Source organism: Limulus polyphemus, unplaced genomic scaffold, assembly GCF_000517525.1.
Source record: "Limulus polyphemus unplaced genomic scaffold, Limulus_polyphemus-2.1.2 Scaffold1987, whole genome shotgun sequence".
Taxonomy (NCBI): Eukaryota; Metazoa; Arthropoda; class Merostomata; order Xiphosura; family Limulidae; genus Limulus; species Limulus polyphemus.
Genome location: NW_013667597.1, coordinates 121,485 through 146,586, shown reverse-complemented (window position 1 = coordinate 146,586; position 25,102 = coordinate 121,485). Strand labels below are relative to the sequence as shown.

The window sequence follows — 25,102 nt, the reverse complement described above, 5'->3', positions numbered from 1 at the left end:
TATATATATATATATATATATATTTGGATGAAATATCTCACAAAGTATATATTGACCTGGAGTAAATGCTGCTTTTAGTTTTTACATTGGTTTAGAGTAAAATATTTATTGCAGGATGATGAAACCATTGAAGATGTAGAAAGAACTTCACAAAACATAGCAATTGTGAGAGCAGGAACATATGTGGTGCAGCTCATGGTCTTTAGTGCTTTTAAACAGGAAATACTGTAATACTTTCAATACAGTTACTGGAGGCTAAAGTAGTGTTACTTGTACACGTGCTAGTGTGCAATAGCAGTATATTTATTGCACTCTCATCAACATAGAATGGTGCAAACACTATGGTATGTCCTACCCATAGGAAAAACTGGCTGACTTACAGAAAATCCTGACAGAGTTGTTGGTTTTTCATTACAGAGGATAGTGCTGAATATAGCTGTTCCTCTCTCAAACTGCACAGGGTAACTGGTATGGGCTTGAGGTTATGGTTTATTTCAAGTGGTCTGAAACTTGTCCATTAGTTGATATGTTTTAGCTGAATAATTGATATCACAAGTCAGAAAACCTGGAGAAATCATATGAGCCAATGAGCTAATTTTAACAACCAGAGATTTTCTGAATTGTGTGGTGATATAGCACAATGTGTAATATAGACTATCAAATAGGTGCTTATGATGTTTTTGAATCTAGACAGAAATGACTAGGTCTAACACTTACTATACAACGTTATACTGTCTTATTGGTTTAGCTTGTGTCAGTCTGAGTCGGAGTGTGTATTTATGTATTCTGTTTTAGACATAGTAATTACTAATTTTGCCTGAATAAGGTTTGTCTATATTCTGTATTTTCATAATGCTAAAAGAAAGTTCAAGTTTATTGATTCATATATAACAGTACGATAGCAAACAGCAAAGCTGTTGAGATACTGCTGGTGAGATCAAGTAGTTGCCATAGTACTCTATGCAAGTCCTTAAGCAGTCTACCTGATACTAAGTATTTGGAATAATATACTGATGTACTTGTATATATCATTATCTGTGTATGAATAATGAATATATGTGTGTTTTTTGCACACACACACATAGATATGGACATTATATAAAATCATTAAATATTGTATCACACAAATTAATTGATATACAGAATGACAGGGCCATTTGTCAGGCAATTAAGATACGAAAATAAAGGATTTGATCTGAATGTTAAGATGCTGATGTATGAAGTAGGACATATGATGCACTCAGTATTTTCATTAATGTTATTGACTGTCAGATTATGTATAATTTTCATATGTATATATATATATATATCTGTGTGTGTGATGTCTTGACAGTGACTTAAAACTAACGAAACTGGTCTCCATTTGATGCATAACTTCAAAAATGGGCTGAGTGTACAAACCATATATATCTACTTCTGTGGATAAAGATTAAGCTGTTGCATCATTAGTTATCTGGGTATGAGACCGTCAGCATGAATGTATCAGCAAATGCTAACTTTGAAAGATGAGTATATATTGGTGTATTAGCCACATGGGTTTAATGACAAGAAGTTGTTTTGATGACAGTCTGGTCAAATGTGATTGCTGACCCTAGAGACAACATGGTGAGCCTTATTCCCCTGGGAAAAAAAACTTAATACTTGGTAGAAGCTTCTAATTTTTTGACATCATTCCTACATTGTTTAATTAGACATTGCTAATTGTATGCCTAAAGTTACTAATGCTTGTAGGTTTTATGTTGGATTAGAATAAAACATTTATTGCAGGTTGATGAAACCATTGAAGATGTGGAAAGAAATTCACAAACCATAGCAGTTGTGAGAGCAGGAATGTATGCTATACTCTTTCTATAAACCACTGAGACGTGATTGACAACCTGTGGTGCAGCTCATGGTCTTTAGTACTTTTAAACAGGAAATACTGTAATACTTTCATTCATAATACAGTGACTGGAGGCTAAAGTAGTGTTTCTTGCACTATATTATATTATTTATTAATTCTGTGATTCTTTGTTCGTCATTAAGACTACATTTTGTGCCTTATGAATCTGTTGATGATTCTGATCCTTTGTCTTTGTATTTTTTTGTGTGTGAAATTTGAAGATTAGGTAAGAATTTTAAGTATGCTGTATGTTTAATTGATTATCATTGCTACTGTAATATCTCTGTATAAGAAGTAATAAAAGAGGAGGTAAAGAAGACAGAGTGAGAATGAAGAGAAATCAGTACCCAATGTTGTCAATACATGTTATAAATAAACCATGTTTCTATTTTCTCAAACTCTAAGTGTTCTAAAGTTTTCTACTTAGTAAAACATTTCATGCTTGCAATGGCTCACCAGCTTGTTGTTATACTACTAGGCAAACCATACTGAGTGGTTATTAAATTATTATTTTAAAAAATGAAAGTCTGCTTGTTTTTAGCATATGAGCAGGATCCAAATAAGCAACTAACAACTGATTCTAGCATGTACCAGAAGGTACATAAACAGGTTGTCAGAAGAAAATAGTAGGTTCTATGCTGCAGTAAGTACTAGTATCTTAAAAGCTCCATTTACCCTAAAAGCATATGGGTTATATAAAGAGGTCAGTGAATCTTACATCCACCAACATTTGAAAGGTTACTAGATCAAGTTTTAAGAGGCTCAGAAGAATTTTTATATAATTATATAGATTATATTGCAGTGTTTAGCTGTACATGGGAAGAACACCCATAGTACTTGGATGAACTTTTGGCTAGGCTTAGTTAAGCGAAACCTTACTGTCAAGCTGAGAAAATGCTACTTAGATATGTTGGAAATACATTATTGTGGCTATATTGTTAGGAAAGGAATAGCCAAACCTCACAATAAGTTAATTCAGGTTTTTTTCCCCCTATTCTAAATGTCAGGTTCATTTGTTGAGTTCTACCCACTGTAGCTGTCATTTTATACCAAATTGTGCTGATATGGCTTCTGTACTCATTGACAAAACCAAAACGTATGAGCCCAATTAGGTGCACTGGGATGAACAAAGTACAAAACTTTTTCAAGATCTTAAAATATGTAGTGCCTCTGTCCTTCAGAATTTCTTTGCTATAGCACAAGATGATGCATCACATAGAGTTGTAGCATCTGTGTTCAGCCAGATGAACATCAGAAACAAAGAGTACCTAGTATCATACCTTAGACAAAAATTGTTTGCAAGAGAAAAGCTTCCTGCAGCAACAGAGAAGAATGCTTAGACATTGCATGGGGAGTAGAAAATTCCAACCATATCTGTTTGGTCATAGTTTCATAATTATGACAGATCATAACTCATCAGCATAGCTAAATCAGGTAGAGTGAAAAAAATTGTTATAATGGAGTTTGTTGGTGTAGGAATTTGACTCCATTATACAGGTTCACAATAGCCAGAAAATGTCAATACTGATGTTCTCTTTCTAGACTGGCTTTATATGACTTTCCTATTACTTTATATATATATATATATATATATATATTTGTTTGTGTGTGTGTACATATATATATATATATATATATATACAGGGGTTGACAAATCCTGGGTGCCAGGTCACCATGGCAACTAACAATTTCATTGTGGCAGCTAGTATTTTATTTGTGCATAGGGATGTGCTGAATATAACTCGAATCTAAAACAGTTCTGGGCTCTTGGAAGTCCGGAACTATTTTTGCATTCTTTGAATCTGAAATAGAACTTTGTTTCTGGGATTTTGATGGTGGATTCAGCACTTCATTTTTTTTTCAGGAATGAAGTGCTGTGTTTGCACATGTTACTAATTTCATGCCAGTTTGTTTTTCTTCTTTCTCTCAATTCAACCAATCAGTGTACATGTTTAGACTTAGATGGGACCAAAGGCAGTTAGTTCAGGCAATACTATCAAGTGGTTGTTGATATCATGTGATTGTTAGCATGTATTCGTTGACGTGAAAGTAAATAAATATAGCCCCCCATGTCCCGATACAAACAGTACTAAAGTTAGGCTAGGCACACCAAAAGGCCTTTACTTATAGTTGCAGTGTTGTAATGATGAGTTGATTAGACCTGTTGTGAAACAGCCTGCTTGGCCTATTGATATCACAGTGATTATTTTTATTTTATTTTCATTCATTGCAAGAATCCACCTACGTCATAGTTATTTAGTTTACTGCTTTAATAATTGCACACATTGAAGTTTAACTTTAATATATGTTATATAATAAAGTTTAATAATGATCTGTGCATACAGCTGTTACAAAGATTCTAAAGCGTTTTATATAGAATACATTAGCTATTATTAAGGCAACATTATAGGTTGTATTCATATAAATATTAAGTACAGGTTGAAGGGCATCATCAGTCTTTAAGGAATTGATTAAATATCAACTGGAAAATTGTGTTGCCTTTGTATTTGCATAATTATTATCAACCTGTTATAAATAATTGCAGGAATAAAAGCATATTTATAGAAAACAATTGGATTTCATATTGTCATTTTCTGCATTCAATACATCTCTTACATAAAACTGCTTGTTTCTTAAGTAACTTTTAATATGGGAGAATTTTGGTATTTGTTAGTTTATGGAAACTTTTTTTAATCACTAAATCTGTGTTGTTTCAGAGCTTCATTGTACATTTCTGTCACTTGCAAGTATAATGGACAGTGAAATTTTCTCTAGACCCTTTGTTGAGTCTCAAAAACTCATAAATGAATGTGTTGAAAAATGGAACAACAACTTTGACTGGTTAAAAGAGATCTATGAAGAAGCCAAGAAATCCCTGTCTGAGTAAGTGAAAGACATCAACGAGTCTTATTACATTAGGTTGAGTGGTGTTTGAACTTGGGTTTCAGTTCTGTCTTATCATGATGTTTAATTAATGCTCAAAATTACCAATTTGTTTTTTTATACTATATCATTCACTTGGGATACACCGGTATATCAGTGGGCTATCAACCTGTCACAAACTTGAAAAAAAAATTACATTATTGACTGTTTTTGTAGCAGATAATGCACAACTATAATTTTACATGTTGAATTTCATATTTTTTTTATGACAGCCATTGTTACACAACCATTACCATGGCCATGTACCATTCTGTGAAGGCCACCAGTTTTAATGTTGCCAACTGTTCCAAGTACTGATCTTCATAATATTAAGCTAGTTGAAATAGTAATGTGTTTTTTTAAGATTATAAGCATTTGGATGTTAGTGACTATTCAATAATAAGATTATTTTTACAAATGCACCAATTTTTTTTTTCATACATTTTTTACATCATGATCCATATTGAAAAGGATGTGAATAATACTAGACTTTTATTCTGATGTCTGTGTCTACAAAACTCGTGACAGCATGGTTGTGGCTGATGCAGTGCACAAAGTCTGAGGTTGCACCACTAAGTTTAATTTACCTCCCCCATACTTGCATTGCATGTTGAAGCTGAAACTGTCTTTTGTTCTCTAAATATTGGTATCATCCAACATTATTGGGTAACTATCAAATATCGATATCAACCAAGAAAAGCTCATTTGGTGCTTTCCTACCATTTATGTTTGGTGAGGTCTACATACTGCATTATAACATGTATTTTTTAGCCTGCTATAACACTAAACATAAATAACTGATAAAGTTGTGTGAAATCACTAACTTTGAATGTAACATGTGCAAGGGATACCATTAGTAATTATTGGGATTAAGTGCAGTATTCATGGCATTTTTGATTTTTGCTTAAATTTTTTGTGTAACATGTAAAGTTATTATGAACGTTTTAATTACCCACAAGCAACTTGGTGCACAAATATTTAGAAAAATATATTTGTAAAGCTATTTGGTCGAACCTCAGTGATAATTGTAGGGTTAATCTGGTATTAATATAATATTTAAATGGTACTGTTAAAGAGTGTTTACTATATATATAAAGCTGTTGTTAACATAATTTGCTAACCTACATGGAGCTTGAAAAGAAAAGTGGAACCATTGATAGCTTTTATACACAAGATATTTCATGACATATAATAATTTGCAGTAACAGTATCAAGTGTTTTTTTCTATATAAAAATTTCATAAGGCACAGAAAAGTTCACCTTACCTACATTAGTTTTTTGGATAGAAGAGAAAAACATGTAAGGGTTCATGCTTATTATTGGCTTTATGATGGTTCTGTTGTGTACATTCAGTACATATGATATAAATTGATTGTAAGACTTAAATTTACTAAAAGTAACAATGAAAATCTGTATTTTGTAAGAACTTTTAATTGAAAACAAATTTTTTAATGCAAGTGATACAACAGCATCAACTGGCTGTATTTATCCATTTAAAATTAAACTGGCATGGAGCTGATAACTGTTGTTTGTTGAATATGTTGTTTGGTGTGTTTTTTAAGTACAGATGTGTGACATTTGATATATATATGTGTGTGTATTACAAATATCCTCATAGTCCTAACCAACTTTACTTGCCAAAAACACCATGCATGAGGAGGAAACGTCAAGCCAAACTTCCCAGAATTAGTGAAGATGATGGACCTTCAAGGAAAACATTAAAAAAAAGGTCAGATTTTCTTTATATTTAGGAATTTTTTATTCAGAATATTAAGTCTGTTTTTGTTGCTATCACCAAAAACCTTTAGTTATTTAACTCTGTATATGGGCTCATTTACACAAATGTTATAAGTATATCATCACAAAATGTTTTAGTAAACATTAGTAGTCTTTTCTATGCAGTAAATCAGATTTTTAAGTATATTTCTTACTGAAGACTTGACTAAACTCAGCTTTTAGAAGTAAAAAATTTATTCATCTTACAGTCTTCATATTTCATTTGCACATTCTCTGGAACCTTGTAACTCAATATTAGAAAATTTTTTCATGGAAACTTTATATTTTATCTATCTTAATTGGCTATATTAGCTTAGTACATTTTACTGCCTTGTAAGCACCATAACAAAATATGAAATAAATCTAAATTACCCTTTTTATATCTAGAATGACTGTAGATTGTAACAGAAAATCAGAATTCATTATTTTGAACATCCTCAGGCTGATAACAGTTTGCATATATTTTTATTTTATTGTTTTATGCCCATTTGAACCATATCTTAATTACTAAACATAAGTAATATAGTGTTGAATTATGGGATGCATGTTGAGCTCACATGCAAACCTCCCTGAGAACTTCTTATTTGATTTTTTCATTTCTGTTTTCTTATCTAGCCAAATAATACTAATTTTTACATTTTTGTTACTTTTGTAAATGAAATATACACATAAAAACAAAAGATTTAGTGGTTATGAGTGGGTTTTTGTACTTTTTTTGAATTCGAAGTTTTAATTAAAAAGTTAACCCTAATTTTCGTAGGTTATTTTTAGTACTTTACGTTTACATCAAATATTCAGTTAGGAACAGAAAATAATAGCATGCACAAATAATACAATATCTTACAACTATTATAATTTAATTAGTTTTGTAACTAAGCTGTAAGTATGATAGAATATTTCTCTTACTTGGCAATAACAAATTTTGAATGCAACTCCGTAAAAAATGTCATGACGTGCTCTTTTACGTATCTATATTCAGAAAGTTAAAAATAATTTTTGTATTAAACTTGATTAATGTACAATTGAGGACAAGTTTTGCAGGCTATTTCTCATGTACATTTTTTTTTCAACTTTATTTGTGAGCAGAAATAAACTTGACTAAGAAATAATACTGTTATGGTTAACATCATACTTTTCTCGAAGGAGAAGCTCCCTCCTTAAGAAAGTGTTAAACAAACAAGACAACTCTTACTTAGAAATTTGAACAGGAAGTTTACAAGACAAAAAAACAAAACATTCATTACAGTTCGTGTTATCTTGAACTTGTGTGGTACTAAATATGCTTAATATCAAGCTGTAGCAAAGTACTAAAGTATTTTAAAATTCTATTGCATTCCAGATTTTTCTGTGTATTGAATCACATAAAGATGATCTGTGCACCTATATTTTTAGGTATGATAAATTACTGCATTTCTGCTTTTTCTCATTCTTTAGTACTGGCTGCAAACCAGATATCAGTGTACAAACAACAACCTTGTATCACATGGAAACCAACAGTTTCTGAAATAAACATACATTGCAAGCAAATGACATGTGCTTCATTTCTTTGAGTTCAAAGTCCAAAGGACACCATCTCATAAGTTATGTTTCTGCCTGTAGTCCAGTCTATATGCATTCCAAGAAAATAATAAAGCTGTCACAGCACTGCCTTTCTCCAGCCCTAAGCATATGGTTGTTAAGTGTTTGCTGAAATGAAATAGTAGTAGAACTATAGAGCCAATTACAACATAATAAATATGAATACTTAGATGGAATTTATGGCTGTTGTGTTAATAAAATGACCAAAATAAATTAAGAACCACAACAATGTACATTTATGTGATTTAGGAGATACAGTTACTCTCTTGAAAACTTTGGGTTGATATTGGTTTTAAAACGTTGTTATGAGCTGTATTTCCTAGTCTTCTTCTTTAGAATTTTTTTTTTTTCATAAACAACAAATGCAAAAATTTGAACAATTTAAAAAAAAGTTATTTTCACTTTTATATTTACTGTATTTCCACTTAGGAAAACATTCCTTGAAAAGGTTAATGAAAATATTTATGTAGAAAAAATTATGAACACATCAGGAATCTCGAGAGGCATATCTTGCAAAGTCTCCACCCAGAGTTCAAGATGTGTCACTGTCTCTATAGGCTACAGCAATGCCTAGCCATTGTTGGTTTTGGAGTGGAGTTCCCAGTGGGTGATGCAAAACTGGTCTGCCAGATACTTGTGTATTCAGAGTGTTAACATTTCCAACTGCATCATATTCTCAGAACAGTGCAACAGCTAAGCAGATGGATTTTATAGTGAAAATATCAGAGCAGAGGGCACATGCTTTGTCTCATTCCTCCCGATGAATCACTGAGTCGGTGAGACAAATTGACTTGCACTGACTATTCCAAATTGGGTGAAAAGGGGAAATATTTTTGGCTGTTCTAAATTTAACAAGAAAAGAAAGGTACATACAAATGGGAATTGTTAAGGGGCAAATTGGAACTGAAACTAGTAACTTTTTTCACAGAGAACTGTTAACACAAAGGAGTATATTACTGAGACATGTTCTGAGCAGAGGAACACTAGAATTCTTCAGAACTTAGCATAACACTGAGATAGTGATAGTTATTGTCTTGCTTGATATGTTGTAAAGAAGATGTTGCCCTGGCTGAAGACTCTTTCAATTTCTTCTGTTGTGGAAGGGATGCAGAATATCTTATACAGTGGGCTGAGTTTTCAAAAGAGGTTATATTCTTTTAAACTTATCCAAGGGTATTTTAGTGCAAAAAAGTGTTGGAATCATATCCAAAGCTGACATAACAAGAGTTAACAAGCTGGCTGAGGACTGATGTGTGCAGGTTTTTGTCTGTGCTTTGCATATGAGGAAAAAAACTAAATGAGAACAATCAGCACATGGGCTTTTTTTGTTGAGGCTGGTTCTCTGTTTCTTCATTTTGAGTTGCAAACCCTGGGCTGCTTCTGCCTGCCTTTCCAGTTGGTTCTGCATCAGGAAGACTATCAGCTTTTTGAAGTATAGCATCAAGGATACTGTTCTTTTTGGTGGATTTTACTTGTGATCATGGATGATCATTTTTCAAACAAATAAAATGGAAACTTGGAACCAGGATACTAGCCATTGGAAGACTGTATTCTTTTATAAACAAAATCAGTGTGTGGAATGATTTGCAAGAGCTGCAACAAACCTGCAATTCTGTGGCACAGAGAATTGTGAAGATCATTGACAACTGATGCATGACGTTTTACACCTGCTACCATTCCCATAGTTGTTTTAGCTGTAAGCAAGTGCTTGATGCAGTGTAACAGTTGATGGCACCACAACACCAGTTGTAGCATACTTGGCTCCCTGGCACACTTCTGTTGCTTCAGCAGATTGTTCCAAGATATCTAATGCTTTTTTGTTGAAAACATCACATAACAGCTGATTAAGTTTTACTGGATCAAGCTTATTAACTGCAGCCGGCCATCAATCTTGTAATGTTGGTGCTTGGAATGATTTTCAACAAATTTACCTTCAAAAGCCTCTTTAAACTGGGTGCTTTGGTATAACAAGCTAGAAAGCTTTATACATTTGGAAATGGTAATTCTAAAACTGCCCAGCTTTTCCAATCTCTCACAACAAAATGTAAAGTGTGTGCAAAGCATAACAGTTGTCCAAGACTTGTGTGAGAGATAACTTATCTCTTTAACCTCATCGTCAGCCAGTGAGATTGGTTGTTCAATGTTTAGCTGTGCATCTTCAGGGGATCTCAGTTGTTTGAATACTGTAAAGGCTTTCATATTGTTTGCATTATCTGTTACGAAGTATGTTATCTTTGAATACAGAGAATTCTGCTGAAGAACATTTTTAGTTCTGTCTGCAATATGTTCACTATTGTGCTTACCCTTCTGCTGTTCAAATGTGATGAGACATTATTTTAGCTCAAATTCAAGAAAGATGTGAGCAGTTATGGTGAGGAAAAAGAGACATGTTCAATCTATCCACACATCCAGAGTACATTCATGTTGTTTGGTTCGAAGCAACTCCTGCACAGCTTTGGACTTGCTTTGATGTAGCTTAGGAATTAGATTTGATGCAATATGTCTTTGAGAGGGAAGTGTTACCTTTGAATTAAACTCAGAAACAAACTTCTGGAAGGAGTCATTTCCAGCAATAGAGAGTGGAAGGCAGCAGTTAATAATTATGTTTTCTACAAATGACCTCGAAAACCTCTTCTACTCTGGATGATTTCTCATATACTCTGAAGATTTTGTTTGAAAAAAAAATCTGCAACAGATGGCTATAAACTAGAAGTTGAAGCAGTACTTCTGAGACTTTTCTTAATCAGCATAAACAGAAGGATGATTTCTCTTCAGATGCATAGAAAAGAAAAATAAATTAAGTTACCTTAACAAAGTGGGCTTGTGCTTACTTATCATTTTCATGACAGTAAAAACTTAAAATAACGTACAAACTATACAATAAACATTCATTATAACATTTTTTTTTGTTAAATCGGTTGATCCTATACTTAAGATACTTTTATAAACATTAAAAGAAAATCCATACAGTTGTATTTTAATCTTTATTTATTTGCAATCTACATAGAAAGTAATTTCCAAAACATACTTACCTCTGTTCACACTACAGCTATTACTTGACTGCTAGGGTTTCCTTTCCTTTGCCCATTTAAGCATTGGTCTGATTTTTCTCTTGCTTGCTCCAGTCTTTTGTACCCCACTTAATTGCCCTTGGCAATATCTGTCTTGTAATATTATTCACCTATGTCAGTGCACCCTCTATCTTGGAACTATATATAACATATGGTATGCTGTTGGGATGTGTTGGGTAGAGAGGCATTGTTGGAGGGTGCTCATTTACCTTCTGCTGCCCTCCATGAGTAAGTGAGGTCTCCTTTCTTTGACCAGTCTTTGAAATCAAGAGTTGATGTCGCCCATCTGCATTCATTGCTGCCGTCATTGGCTTCTCAGCTTCTACAAGGGGTCCTAGTTCCGCTCCTATTTGAGTGTCCCAACTCCTGACATCAGCTTCTCGGACCATGGGCTCCCAGAAAATGTATTCCCTCCATATTCATGAGGTTTCTCTTCTCAGTCATAACTGTTATGAAAACCCAAACTGAAGTGAAATTTAATGCAGTTGGTGCATATTTTAATGTGTGCAAAGAGTGTCTGGTTTTCAGTGTTTTTGACATGATTGTAAAACTAGATAAAGTATGTAGGTGAGTGGTGGAATTCTCATTATGCATTGTTTAAATGTGGCTTTTGAATGGAAATGGGTTATCAGTGCTTTTTTTTGTTTTTAATTCAGTTAAACTGTATCAGTTAACTGTTGAAAAGGTCTGTAGCTACTTAAAACCTGATGTGATAGGTGTTGTAATTTTGAGTACTTGAGATCTAGTTTTGGCCTCAAAGCCAAATTGGTTTTGGTCTTAATAGCAATCTCAACATGAAAATCAGTCTTACTTAATTCAATTCTAAAGATTATTCTATGTCTTCGTTTTTACCAAATTAAAAAACTTCAAGATTCACACATATTTATAGACATTGACAATTATAAAAGACAAACAAAGTGATGTATTATACTCTCAAGGAACATATACAATGTACTGTACTCAAAAGTACTACTTATAAAATGTAACCATAATATCTGTAGGAGAATTCTTGCATTAGAATGGGCCCTAGATCATTTTTTACATTTTGTCATGGTTTGCAGCTGCCACCAAGTCTGTGTTGTCAGGGGAAGGGAACGAAATATCCGGGTTCGCACCACAATTTGTGTTTCAAAACAACCCCAGTTGTGAAATATTCCTTTCTCTTGCATGTTGTCTTTGAGACCTCCATCAACACAATGAAAGTGCCGAATGTTTCAGTTTGATATACCAAATCCAAAACTGATGTTCATTTCTCGGAAATTCCAGCCAAATGGCACATACAGTATTTTCACGCTTTGTCATGCACATATCTCAGACACATACACTTTGTAGTAATCTCTTCATGATGTTGGAATGTGCCCAGTTGGTTCCCGCAGCCTAGCCAACTAGACTAGAGTATGTACGTACAGTACATGCACTGCACATTTAGTATTGAGCTAGTTAAGAACTCTCATTACGGGTTCAGTCCCAGTGGCCGACCATGTGATCATTTTTACTTGTATATAGTTTTAATTAACTTTTAATACAGTATCTTCACAAAATTTGGTAGATGTTTAGTAAACATTACAAGGCATTTGTAAACAAAATCATTTTTTAATGAAGTATTTTTACTTAATTGTCCATGAATATATTGAGTCTTTTTTTACTAGTCCGAGTGCAAAGTGACTTTCTTGTTCAGATTAAAAATACCTTTCTTCATCTTAAAAATCTCAAATGTCATTTGTGTAATCTCTAAAACCTCCTAAATATATTTCAAACGTTTTTTTTCAGTAAAACTTTATGTATTTTATCGTTATTATTTTCTCGATGCTAACTCTATACACGGTTGGTCAATTTAACAGACTTCATAACCACCAAAAGAAAAATTTAAATAAATCTAAAATATCATTTTTTTCTTTCTATAATGACTTCATATTGTAACGTGAAGTTACTTTTGTTTATCCTAAATAGCTTTAAACTCATAACATTGCACATCTATTCATACTTAAAATTTATTGTTCTACTTCCCTTTGAGCCGTATCTAACTACTAATACTACTGGTGCCATTATAAGATGTAAATCACTTGGGGAACGTACAGCTCACGTTACACTATCGAATTATATTACCCACTAGCTACACCAAGCTGCTCACATGCGTGCCTCGTGAAATATTTTTATCTAATCTTAACTTACCTAAAGAGATACCTATTTTTACATTTTAGTTACTTTTATAATAATAAATAAAGAATATTCATGAAAAACAAGAAATAAAGTACTTTCCTGGGCCTTCTTTTTATTTGCTGTCAACTGTCAATGGCACTTTACCATACTTTTTTATACTATTGGTAGTTGTGCACTGAATAATTTTTATTTAATTAAATAATGCACCAAAGAACATAGAATAATAACATGGAAAGAGCAGCAATGTCCTATAACTATTACAATTTTTCTGACTTTCTAATTATGTGACAAGAGCTGTTACAAATACATCCAAGCTAGTTGATGTGTTTCCCATGGAAACGAAGCTTCTACTGAAAGAGAAATTAAAATTTTTTGGTAAAGAAAACAACATAATATAAAATATCATTTGACAGATAGAAACATTGGCTTTCTATTGGTTAAAAATAAATTGAAGGCTATGAAAATGATGCTTTCTTTGAGTGATGACAATATTATAATAAGTAATAGACTTTAAATTCCATACTTCTTGGGGAGGTTATAAATACATTAGAGAAGAGGGGATCCCTAGAGAATAAATGCCACATTTCCCACACATTTAGAATCTTTTTTTATTATTTCCTTATAAAATTAAGAACTTAAAACTTGTATATTTTTAAGATATGGATTATTAGCTACAATTTTATGCTATACTAACTGGTATAACATAAACAAACAAAAGGTAGCTTTATTAAATTTTGAATGTAATTCACTAAAAATCTAGTGCATTGCACAGTAAAGGATGCCCATGGCAAGAGGGGTAATTACTGTTGAGAAGTTGCTAGATATTTCTTTCTTTAAAAAGCGAAAGAGACCATGCTGTGAAGAGAGTGATGAAGCCTCACTAGAAAAAGAAAAAACTAGATTAATTTGAAAAGTTGTAGATTAAGTTGTAATATATCTTCAAGTCGCTTCTTTCTCTGGCTAATCGATCGTTGCATTTTTTCGTGACAACTGAGGTGTTTGGTATTTCTTGCAGTTTTGAAGTTTTAATTTATATACCAGGAACTATTTTGTTCATGAAATGCCATGTATGGTACAATTAAATATTAGGGTTTGAACCTGAATAAAAGTTTTATTAGAATAAAAACATGTCATTTACCTCTTTTTCATTAGTTGATGTCTTTACACAGAGTTAATACTTTTAGTGCTGGATTTAGTTGCCATAATGTGTTAAAATGATGAATGTTAAAAAGATGCTAAGTAATATTTGCTATCTGCTAATCAAATCCACCAAACTATTTTGTCCCCTGGTTATACCAACTTGTTACACAGTAGTTTATTGGATACTGAAAAATCATTCATCCTGTCACTAAACTGCTCAGTATATGCTTTCTCTTGCTTCTCCCATTGGAATTTTATGATTTGAAAATGCTGAGGCCATTTGTAGAATGTGAACCCCCTCCATGACTTAATACTCTAAAAACATAAACACAAAACTTAAAGTCCTCAAAATAGAAATAAAAAGAACAAAGGAAGATCAAGCTAAGTACAGCTTTAATGTCAAGTAAAATTAAGATACTTTTTGCAATCTCTTTAACATCCAGTTTGTTAAAGTGAAAGGCCAAAGAGCTGTGATAGAAATCAGTCAATAGGGCCTACAAAGCCCTAGAGAGTAAGTTGCCAAAGCAATGATTTTTCACTCCAAGCAACAAAAAATTTGATGTTTGTAGTGTATAATAGTTAGAAAATTAACACATTGTTTGAAGTTGTGTAATTAACTTGCACATTAACACCTTGACACATAGTAACAGTTGCTTGTGAAGGATACTGGTGTAATACTTTTATGGGAGGACAGAATACAAAAGAAATTGTTAGGCAAGTCCTTTTACAGTACAAATTTAACATTTATTAACTGTAATTTTACTTCATTTGTTCCATTATTAACCACTCGGAAGTAGCTTAGAATGCATCATTTTAACTTTTAAACAGAAAAAATACCATGAAAGTAAGAACCTTTTACATCCCACCACTCTTTCTGTCAATTTAAAAATTTTTGGGAATTTGACCACTCGTGTATGTATTCTAATATTCTGCAAGTATTTTACAAGTTGTCTTAAGTGTTTGTGCCTTTAGATTTGATATATTTCTGGCTTAAACAAAAGTACAACTTTCTTATTCTTTATCAATTATTATTATGAATTGCAAAATGAAGTAAAAATTGTTATATACTTCTGCAGAGAAAGAAAAAGTACTCCTGATCATGATGACTCAAGTGCAGAAGAAAACAAGTCTACTCGTACACTACGACGGGCAGCATCCCGAGCTGCAGTATCAAAGATTAAAGAATCTTTAGATCACGAAAAACTAGATCCTTCAAAAAAATGTAACCGTGAGAAACTTCAGAAGTATAATCAAGGACAAGTTTTACAATCTGCTTCTGTAATGTGTACAAAACTAATTTCAGAATCAGGTTTATCTGATGACACAGACAAATCCCCAAAAGAGAACAATTCTGAACAAGCTGAATATCGTGTAGAGAATAAATGCTGCCAAGAATTGGAAGCAGGTCCAATCAGTGATTCTTCTGAAAAAGCTTCTGAGCCTTTGCAAAATAATTTATTGGTTATGTTAGAGGATATTTGCAACGAAAAGGAAAGAAGTAGGAGTAGAAATGACATCAAATTTAAAGATAATAAGCAAGAGCCTACCAATTATTTAGCCTCACCTGATGATCAATCAGAACCAACAGGAAACAGTATTAAGAGTGAGAGCAGTGCTAAAGAAGAAAGTCATTCAGGGTCAACTGTAAGTGCAGTGCAAAGTATAATTGAAACTAAAATGTCTAAAAAACCTGTCTTAAACACTCCCATGCAGAATAATCTCACTCCTAAAAACTGTACTCCTCTTGTTAAACCTAGAACCACTAGAGCTGCAAAAAATAAAACTTTGAATCGGTTAAACCCTGAGAAGTTAAACACTTCCACAGCAGCAGTATATTTAACAAGAGATGCATCCCCTTTTGTTTTAAAGAAAATTAATCATACCCCCAAGGTTAAAGCACCAAACTACCAGAAAAAAATGCCTAGTAAACAAAACCAGATATTTTCACCTTATAAAAAAGAAAGCGTTAAGAAAAAGGTACAGGCATATGAAGAAAGAATAGTATCACCTTTTAAAAAGACAGCTTGTTCTATCAAAATCATTGAATCAGTAGCTGAGTCACCTACCAACATAATTCAATCAAATGCACACACTCCTAACCAGATAAATACAAAAGCTGTGATTAATGCTGTGGAATTGAAGGAAGAAACACCTCTTGAGTACAGAGTTAAAAAGGTGTCGGATGTTAACAAAGGTCAAAATTCTCAACTTATTTTAGCAAAAGCAGCTAGAATGAGTGAAACAAGGAGAAGTACCTCGTTAATGAGATACCATATTCGTACAAGTTTGAATAGGATAACTCGTGCAAGTGCAGCTGCACGAAAGAAATCATTGAAAAGCTCTTGTAAACTTAGTACAGCTGAAAAATATCAATCTTCAGTATTACTTCATTCATCTGTGTCATCTACGGAATCACAAAAAACAGAGGATTTGGTTGAAAACAATAAAATGGATGAAGAAGGTGATGTTGAAAATAGTGTAGCAGAGTCTATAAACAAACAAAAATCTGATGAACTACACGATGTTGAAGAGAACAAAAAGGAATCTAAGAAAGATGAACCCTCTGCTACTGAGGTCAATAATGAAGAGAGTGATGGGGATATTGCAGAAGATAAAGGAGCAGAAGCAGATGGAGAAGATGAAGGAGAAAGTGATATAGAATCTTCTCATACAACGAATGGCTTCAGGCACAGAGCACCTAAGAGATCATACACTGAAAAGAATAAAGAAGATTCAGTAAGTCTAGCATTCTGTAAAAAAGTTGTTAATTCAAGTAGTAATATTGTACTTGGACTGTATACTTGTAAGTCTAGTTTGCTGTAAAAAAAAGTAATTAAGTCAAGTAGTAATATTGTACCTGGACTGTATACTTGTAAGTCTAGTATTTTGTAAAAAAAGTAATTAATTCAAGTAGTAAGATTGTACCTGGAATGTATACTTGTAAGTCTAGTATTTTGTAAAAAAGTAGTTAATTTAATAGTAATATTGTACCTGGACTGTATACTTGTATGTCTAGTATTTTGTAAAAAAAGTAATTAATTCAAGTAGTAAGATTGTACCTGGACTGTATACTTGTAAATCTAGTATTCTGTAAGAAAATTGTTAATACAAGTAGTAAGATTGTACCTGGAATGTATACTTGTAAGTCTAGTATTTTGTAAAAAAGTAGTTAATTTAATAGTAATATTGTACCTGGACTGTATACTTGTATGTCTAGTATTTTGTAAAAAAAGTAATTAATTCAAGTAGTAAGATTGTATCTGGATTGCATACTTGTAAGTCTAGTATTCTGTAAGAAAATTGTTAATACAAGTAGTAAGATTGTACCTGGACTATATACTTGTAGATTTTTAAGAACCTACTCACTCTTATACATAGTTTTACAGAAAATAGCCATAAGTGTTTAGATATATTTTGTGGTACGGTGTGGTTCATATTTAGTTTTCATTGTCTTGATTTTATATCTACCAGTGTATGGTAAACTGTCTTAATAAATGAAAAAAATCCTGCAAAATTACCTAGTGATGCTATGAAGCTGCAGCAGATTAACTTGCTTTGTTTTTAACTTTTTTTTAGGTTTATAGAAGTATAAACACTATTCTTACTCATGTACAAGTAAACTCAAGTTAATGATGATAAAAATATTCAAAGAAATTATTATTGTAATCTCTTAGACAAACCATGAATTTCACTAATTTAAGTAATGAGGTTTTATTCAGAGGGCTGCTTTAGAGTTATGTTTGTTGTGTACTTGACTGGTACATAGACTTTTGTTATGCAAAAAAAAACCATCTGTTTTAAGCAGTCTTACTCTTTTAAATGTTATAATTGATGTATAAAAAGCCATTTAACAAACAAACTTGTTTGTATTTCAGGTTTATGGTATTATATACAAAGATATATCATTTTAGTATTAAAATGAAATAATCTTTTTTCAGAACATTAATGAATTTAAAAAAATGAAGATGACAACAGTCCTAAATTCAGATCCAGTGGTAATTTTGGATCATCTTGACAAAGACTTAGTTAAAAGGTTTTCTGATACAGACAATGAAAACTATAATCGTGGTGAGTTGATAAACTGTTTTTATGCATATAATATATATATATAATACCTATATTTGATTGTGTGTGGTTTTACTAATTTTTCATTTTGATTGGTTAATGATTAAGACAAATATTACTAGAAACAGTCTGAAGTTTTTGGATTAACTAAAGCACTGAAATTATGAAAATATTACATTTACACTGGAACTGGCTAATTAGTGATATTTACTAGACAGGTGTTTTCCCTCTAGTTGGCAGTTGGTGCCATATAGCTTTATTAGTCGTAACAAAGATGGGGCGAACAAGTTTGGTGGCAGTGGAAATTGAACCCGAGACTTTTGAATCATGAACCCCCAACTTCTGGATCAACAAAACTTGAAGCTCAAAAAAATTGTAACAACATAAAAGCCTAAAATTTGGTGGAGCACAGATAGCCCATTATGTAGCTTACAATTTATAACAAACAGACATAATAGCAATATTTTGATTACTTGGATAATTGGAATAATCAAAAATAGTAATAATTTAAATTCCTAATTCCAAAACATACTTACCTCCACTCGACTGCCAGGGTTTCTTCCTTTGCCCATCTAAGCATTGGTCTGATTTTTTCTTGCTTGCTCCAGTCTTATACCTTACTTAATTGCCTTTGGTGATATTTGTCTCGTGACACTCTCCACCTACATCAGTGTGCCCTATATCCTGGTACTGTATCCTCTGCTTCTGTACACACACACTCACCTTGGTCACTGCACTGTAGTATTTACATTTTACTCTATAATTAGATTAAAAAATTAATAAAAAGAAGTCTGCTGTTATAGATACACTTTTTTCTGTTTGAGATGTAATTCATGTATGTGTCAAAAGATGGTGAGAGTGAACTAAAATAAAATAATCAATTAAAGAAGTTAAATGAAACAGTTATAGAGAAGAAGAAATGAGAGAGATGATTTATATAAGGTAAGCAGGTGAAGTCAGAAGACAGTTATGCTGCTGTTTTGTTTTTTTTGACAAGTGGGTGATTGAGGGAATGTGAGTGGTTTGGCTAAGCGGTATAGGCAATAAATCACTTGTACAATTTATAATGACAAGCTCATTTTTTATTGCAGAATTATTTTTAATGTAAGGACAAATGACATTTCTGTATTTTTGTTTTCACTTTACTGACAAAATGCTTGATACATTGAGTTAAGTCTTTTACCTATAAATGTTAATATAGTTGTGTTTAATTGATTTATATTTCTGTAATAAGCCATTCTTACCTCAAGTATTAAACACATCCACAGAATTTTTTGGCAAATATCTTTCAAATTTCCACAGATTTGTGCATATTTTTCCATGATTTGGACTGCCTCTACAATACATAGTAAAATACATGAGCACAGAGGTATGTGTCCCATTAAGCCAATCACCTGCATGTATCTTTTTTATATGCTTGTATGTCACAGCAGAGAGAATGAAGGGCAAATGGTGGCCTCCAGAATACACCATTCAATAAATTATTTTAGATGTCTTCAGTGTTTTAGCATGCATTTAAGAATTTTGGTTATTGTTATGTCAACCTTGGAATTCCCCTATAAGCATAATACATAGCCTAATACATTCTTTTAACACACTTCACCTGACTGTGCACAGGCAAACTGTTTTGAAGTTTTTAAGGAATTACCTAAATATACTCAATTAAAAATATGTTTATTTTATAGGTTATGTTTTAAAAGGGTACTCTATATTATAGCTTCACTCTTCTTTATTCTAGGACTGTTTTCAGTTTAACCTTACTTTTTGATCTGGCACACATCATATGTCATGACATGCACAAGTGATCTTGAAAATTATACAGCCTCAAAGTTTATTTTGCACAAAAATGAGCCCTTTAACAAAGTAAAAGCATGAGAATGAAGCCCTTTAAAACAGGTTCATAAAAGTATGAATATAAACCTTTCAGTTAGTGAAATTGTAAAAGAAATTAACATACACACTTCTGATTTAATTATAAAATTTTTACACTTTGTTTCTGTACTCTGATAATAATGATGTGTCCATTTTTTGTACTTATGAGTATAGGAAAGAAAAACAACTTTTTATCTTTTATACACTGTGCACAGAAATCAGTGAATTTTTACTAATATACATAAATTTTACTAATTTATAAGGTAATCAGTAATGGCATACTTATTAGTTAGTATTATTAGTCTCCAGAAGAGTGTCAGCTACAACTAGGAGTAATGAGTAGAGTAATGTCCTTAGCTTCTGCACACAAGTTTGTATTTCTGCAACTTTGTAATTCGTAGTTTCTTGGGTTTTGAAGTTCATTAATAGTTTCAATGGCACTTAGTTCACTTATTACCATATAAATAGGGGATAGTAATATTTGACAAATACTACAACTGCAAGCAGTTGTGCAGTGCTGGCATTCATGGGCCATCAACATACAACTTGTGTATGTGATAACATACTTTAAACCTTTCTGCACTTGTGACACTATTCTGATTATATCATCACTAACTTTAGCATTTCAGTTGAATAGCTTTGCTGAGTGAAAATTAACACCAACATATCAATAAAACACTTTTTTCAGTAACTGAAATTCCTAACAGTCTTAGTCACAGCAGATAAAGGTGTAGCTGTCCTAGAAATATTAATTATGAAATGTCTATAACATGAAGAAAGATGTAGAAAGTAGGGGACTTCTCTTTTAATCATAAGTTAGGGCCAATTAGTAACCACTGGAATCTGTTCAGGATCTTTGGACACTGATTCTGCCAACAGATAGAAATTGCAAAAGGCATTCTTGGGGTTCATACAGTTTGCATATCCCAGCCCCTACAAAGCACCAACATTTATGGAGTGGATGGTGCATAGAGCTCATATATAATGTCCCTTCACATTGAATGCAACAAACCAATTATTAGTACTAGCAGAAATGCCACCCTGTGGTGGCTGTTTGTGCTAGTAATTACTGATTGTAGTATTCAGATCTCAGTGAAAAAAATTTAGAAAAAATTAACATTTTCTAAAAAGGGGATTTTTTTTCTGGCAAGTACTGCACAGGAAAAGTGTTTGGATTGGGCTCTTTAGTCACTTACAACTCGTCACATCACAATTATTCAATGTACAGAGCTCAGAATTTTAATAAATCTTACTGATATAAATGTGTAGTATTTTTATATATTAAAAATGGTACTATTTATTGGAAAATAGATTTTTTTTAAGAACTCCAATTTCTCAGTACTACATTTAAAAATTACATCAATAAAGATATAATCAAACCCTCACGTACAGTCCTAGTGAAAGTTGCGTTCTTGTTGTGAGGAGAGTATTTTCATTTAAAATTGTGTTCTATTATAAAGAAACGGTTGTTGCATACCACAGTTATTTTTCTAATTGTCTGGATCTTGAATACCCATAGTGTGAAATGTTTTATGGATTTTTGTTTGTGGTGCCATTCAATAGATGGCACAGGAGTTTTGTTTACATACATAGATACTGACATACACACTACATTCATATGGCAAGATGGTTAAAATATTGTACTTTCAAGTTTTTGGTTTAATTTAGTGATAAAGTCCCAAGCTCTGGGACTGTTTTATTTATTTAAGAAAATAAAGGTAGCAAGTACATTAAAATAACATTTAGTGAGCATTAAGAAAAGCATAAATGATGAGAATAAATTGTTTTGGTGATTACGTCTGGGCAATTAACTTGATTAATCAATATAATTGATTAATTTTGATTATGATTACATTGATTAATGTCACAAAAATAACCAACTAACTGAAATTGATGTTTCTGATTATTCCCACTGTCCATGTAATCAAAATATTGCCAACATGATTTTTCATTATTATTTTTGGTTAATTCAAGGCTGTTCAGCTTAATCAATTAGTATCACAACTTGTGAAAATAATCAACTAATTAAAATTAATGTTTCCTTTTGTTATTCTTTTTGATTATTCCAACTGTCCAAGTCTTGTCAAAATGATCTACTAATTGAAAGTAATTGATTAATGAGCTAGATGATTAATCTAATAGAACTTTCCACTAATTGCCCTACTGTTGGTAATGTTTCATGAGAAGCTTTGGAACATTTTATAAAAACGAAAGACAGTAAAACAGGGTGTCTCAGAAGTTTAATATATGTATTAGTGATTTTCAGTTTGTACAAAACATAATGTTTATGTCAATCATATACTCATTTAAAACCTTCTTACACCTGCTTTATGTTCTTGTTATTAATTGTGTTTATGATAACCTCCATAGTTAATGATTAATCCATTTAGGCATTATAAAGTATGCAAAAAAATGCTGTTTTGATGGATATCTCGTATGGTAGTTTAAATTAAATACTAGAAAATATACAGTGCCCTTGAGGATAAATATGTATTATCACCTGTTGTTAACTTCTGTGGTAAATCTAGCCCATGGATCCTCAAAATACATGTAGATTAATTATGGGAAAAAAAGAGAAACAAGCATATTTTAAAAATGTTATAAAATTTCAAACTGTTGAAAATTGCAGAAAAGTTTTAAGATTGTACTAGCCACACAAACACTAAATTATTGCACTACACATCTAAAACAAGGAATATACTGGTTCCAGCTTATGGAAAAATTATTTTTATAAAAAATATGTAATGATAATTTAACAATATAACCTGGTTCATTTAATGTTGAATTTGCTGTAATTAAGCAAAAGTAATTAAGCAGTGTTGTTTTTGACTCTTACATACAAAAGTTGTTTTGTACATAAAAAGAGAGTCCTTAAAAATCTAGATTGTTCATTTGAAATTCATTAGTTGGTTTAGGATAATGAAATGAAAAAGTTTTGTATTTATATTGTACAGACAAAGAAAATGCAAGTCCTTTGGTTACAGAAATAGATAGTGATGGTTATTTGACTGCTTCTAGGTAAGATGAATCTTTGATACATATTTGTAATCTACTGTTTATGGTAGTTATAATAAATAAAATTAGATATTTTCATTTACTGGAGTTTTATTTGAGGAATTCTAAACATAATGAATAGTTAATGAAAGTATGTCTTGCATGGTAACTTTTTTTATACATCTTATATTTCCTGTTTGTAATAACTGACATACTACATGTGAACAGTATTAAAGTTGGCAACATTGTATTACCACTTGGAAGATTCAAGAGCATGCTCGTAGGTGAAAACACTATAGAAAACATTGCTGCATTTTCTTTTAGAAACCTTTGAATTGTAGTGTCCTCTCAAACAGGTTCCCTGACATCTATGAATATGGGTTATCCTGACCACCAGTTACACCTGATTTGAACCTTTCTGACTTTTTTTTTTCCCTTATTTTAAAGTAACAAACATACTATGCAGAAGCTTATTGATGAAGTAACTTGGGAAATGTATAGAATTATTCAGAACACAGTTAAAAGTGTTGTGCACAGGAATATGTCATGTAATATCACAGCAGAGATATTTTTATGCCATTCAAGTATTATAGACAAAGTTATTACAAATTTAAAATGTACAATGCATTAGAAAGTAGTAGTAATTTAAATTGTATGGATATATTATGAAGAAAACTTATTGCAGCTACATACATTTTTCTATGTACTAAACTTGGGTTCATTAGTTAGTATTGTTAAAGTTACTGACTGATTTAAAACTAATAAAATTTGTTTAAACATTGATTTGATGATAAGTGGAGCTTTATAAAGGTCACTTTAAAAAAAAAAGAAATAAATATTCATGTGTAAGTTTCATAAATTCAAATACTTTGTGAAAAATATTTTGTTACTGAGAAGAAATCTAGTGAGTTAGATATTTGAAAAATTTCTCTTTTTCTTTAAAAGTTTTATCTCATACTACTGTTTGCCATGGTTAAAAGTGTTTAGATTGTAAAGTAAACTCTGTTATGTGTTAACTATTCTCAGTCTTAAAATAACAATTGTATTTTTAAACCTTGTATGAAATTGTGTTTCTGAGTACTTTTCACTGTAATTACATAGCTGTTTTTACAGTCATTGTACTTTACCTTCTTTTGATAGTGATCCTAATTCAGCCATTCCTACATCTGAGGCACCCACTCCAGTAAAAAAAGTGGTATGTGTTTGTATAGAAAATTATATGTTTAAAAAAATAGGAGAAATATATATTATTGAAGTGATATTTTGTCCCATTCCAAGAATATAAAGAATGCAATTTGTTGTTTATAAGCTTAATTAAACTTATCATATTGATGATTTACAGTAAGGTGTAACAAATCCATTGGTGTTTGGCTTCATGTAATATTCCTTTTATTCAGGAAGTCCTGTGGATACAAGTTTTGTTGATTTGATGTTCTAGGATTACTAGCTTCATTTCTTCAACAACATGGGTTATTCTATGTTTGAGCTTTTGGAAGCAGTGATTTCGTGACCTTCGTAGCATATTTAATGGGTCCAATATGTTAAAGCTGTAATAATGGAAATATAATAATAATAATTGTGTGTGTGTGTGTTATTTTTTATTTAATTATCATACAAAGGACTGCAATTAACAATTTTTCTT

At 31.8% G+C, this 25,102-nt stretch overlaps 1 protein-coding gene across 1 annotated transcript in view; it reads left to right on the top strand.

The window, feature by feature from the left end:
* The window catches only part of LOC106465574 (inner centromere protein-like), a 62,160-nt gene that overhangs the window by 8,834 nt on the left and 28,224 nt on the right, over positions 1–25,102 (top strand). Inside the window, exons 2-7 of the mRNA XM_022393496.1 lie at positions 4,600–4,765; positions 6,423–6,533; positions 15,606–17,265; positions 18,468–18,597; positions 23,421–23,484; positions 24,601–24,655. Coding sequence (XP_022249204.1) covers positions 4,635–4,765; positions 6,423–6,533; positions 15,606–17,265; positions 18,468–18,597; positions 23,421–23,484; positions 24,601–24,655 — 2,151 coding nt within the window. The 5' untranslated portion in view covers positions 4,600–4,634. The remainder of the gene's footprint in view (positions 1–4,599; positions 4,766–6,422; positions 6,534–15,605; positions 17,266–18,467; positions 18,598–23,420; positions 23,485–24,600; positions 24,656–25,102) is intronic.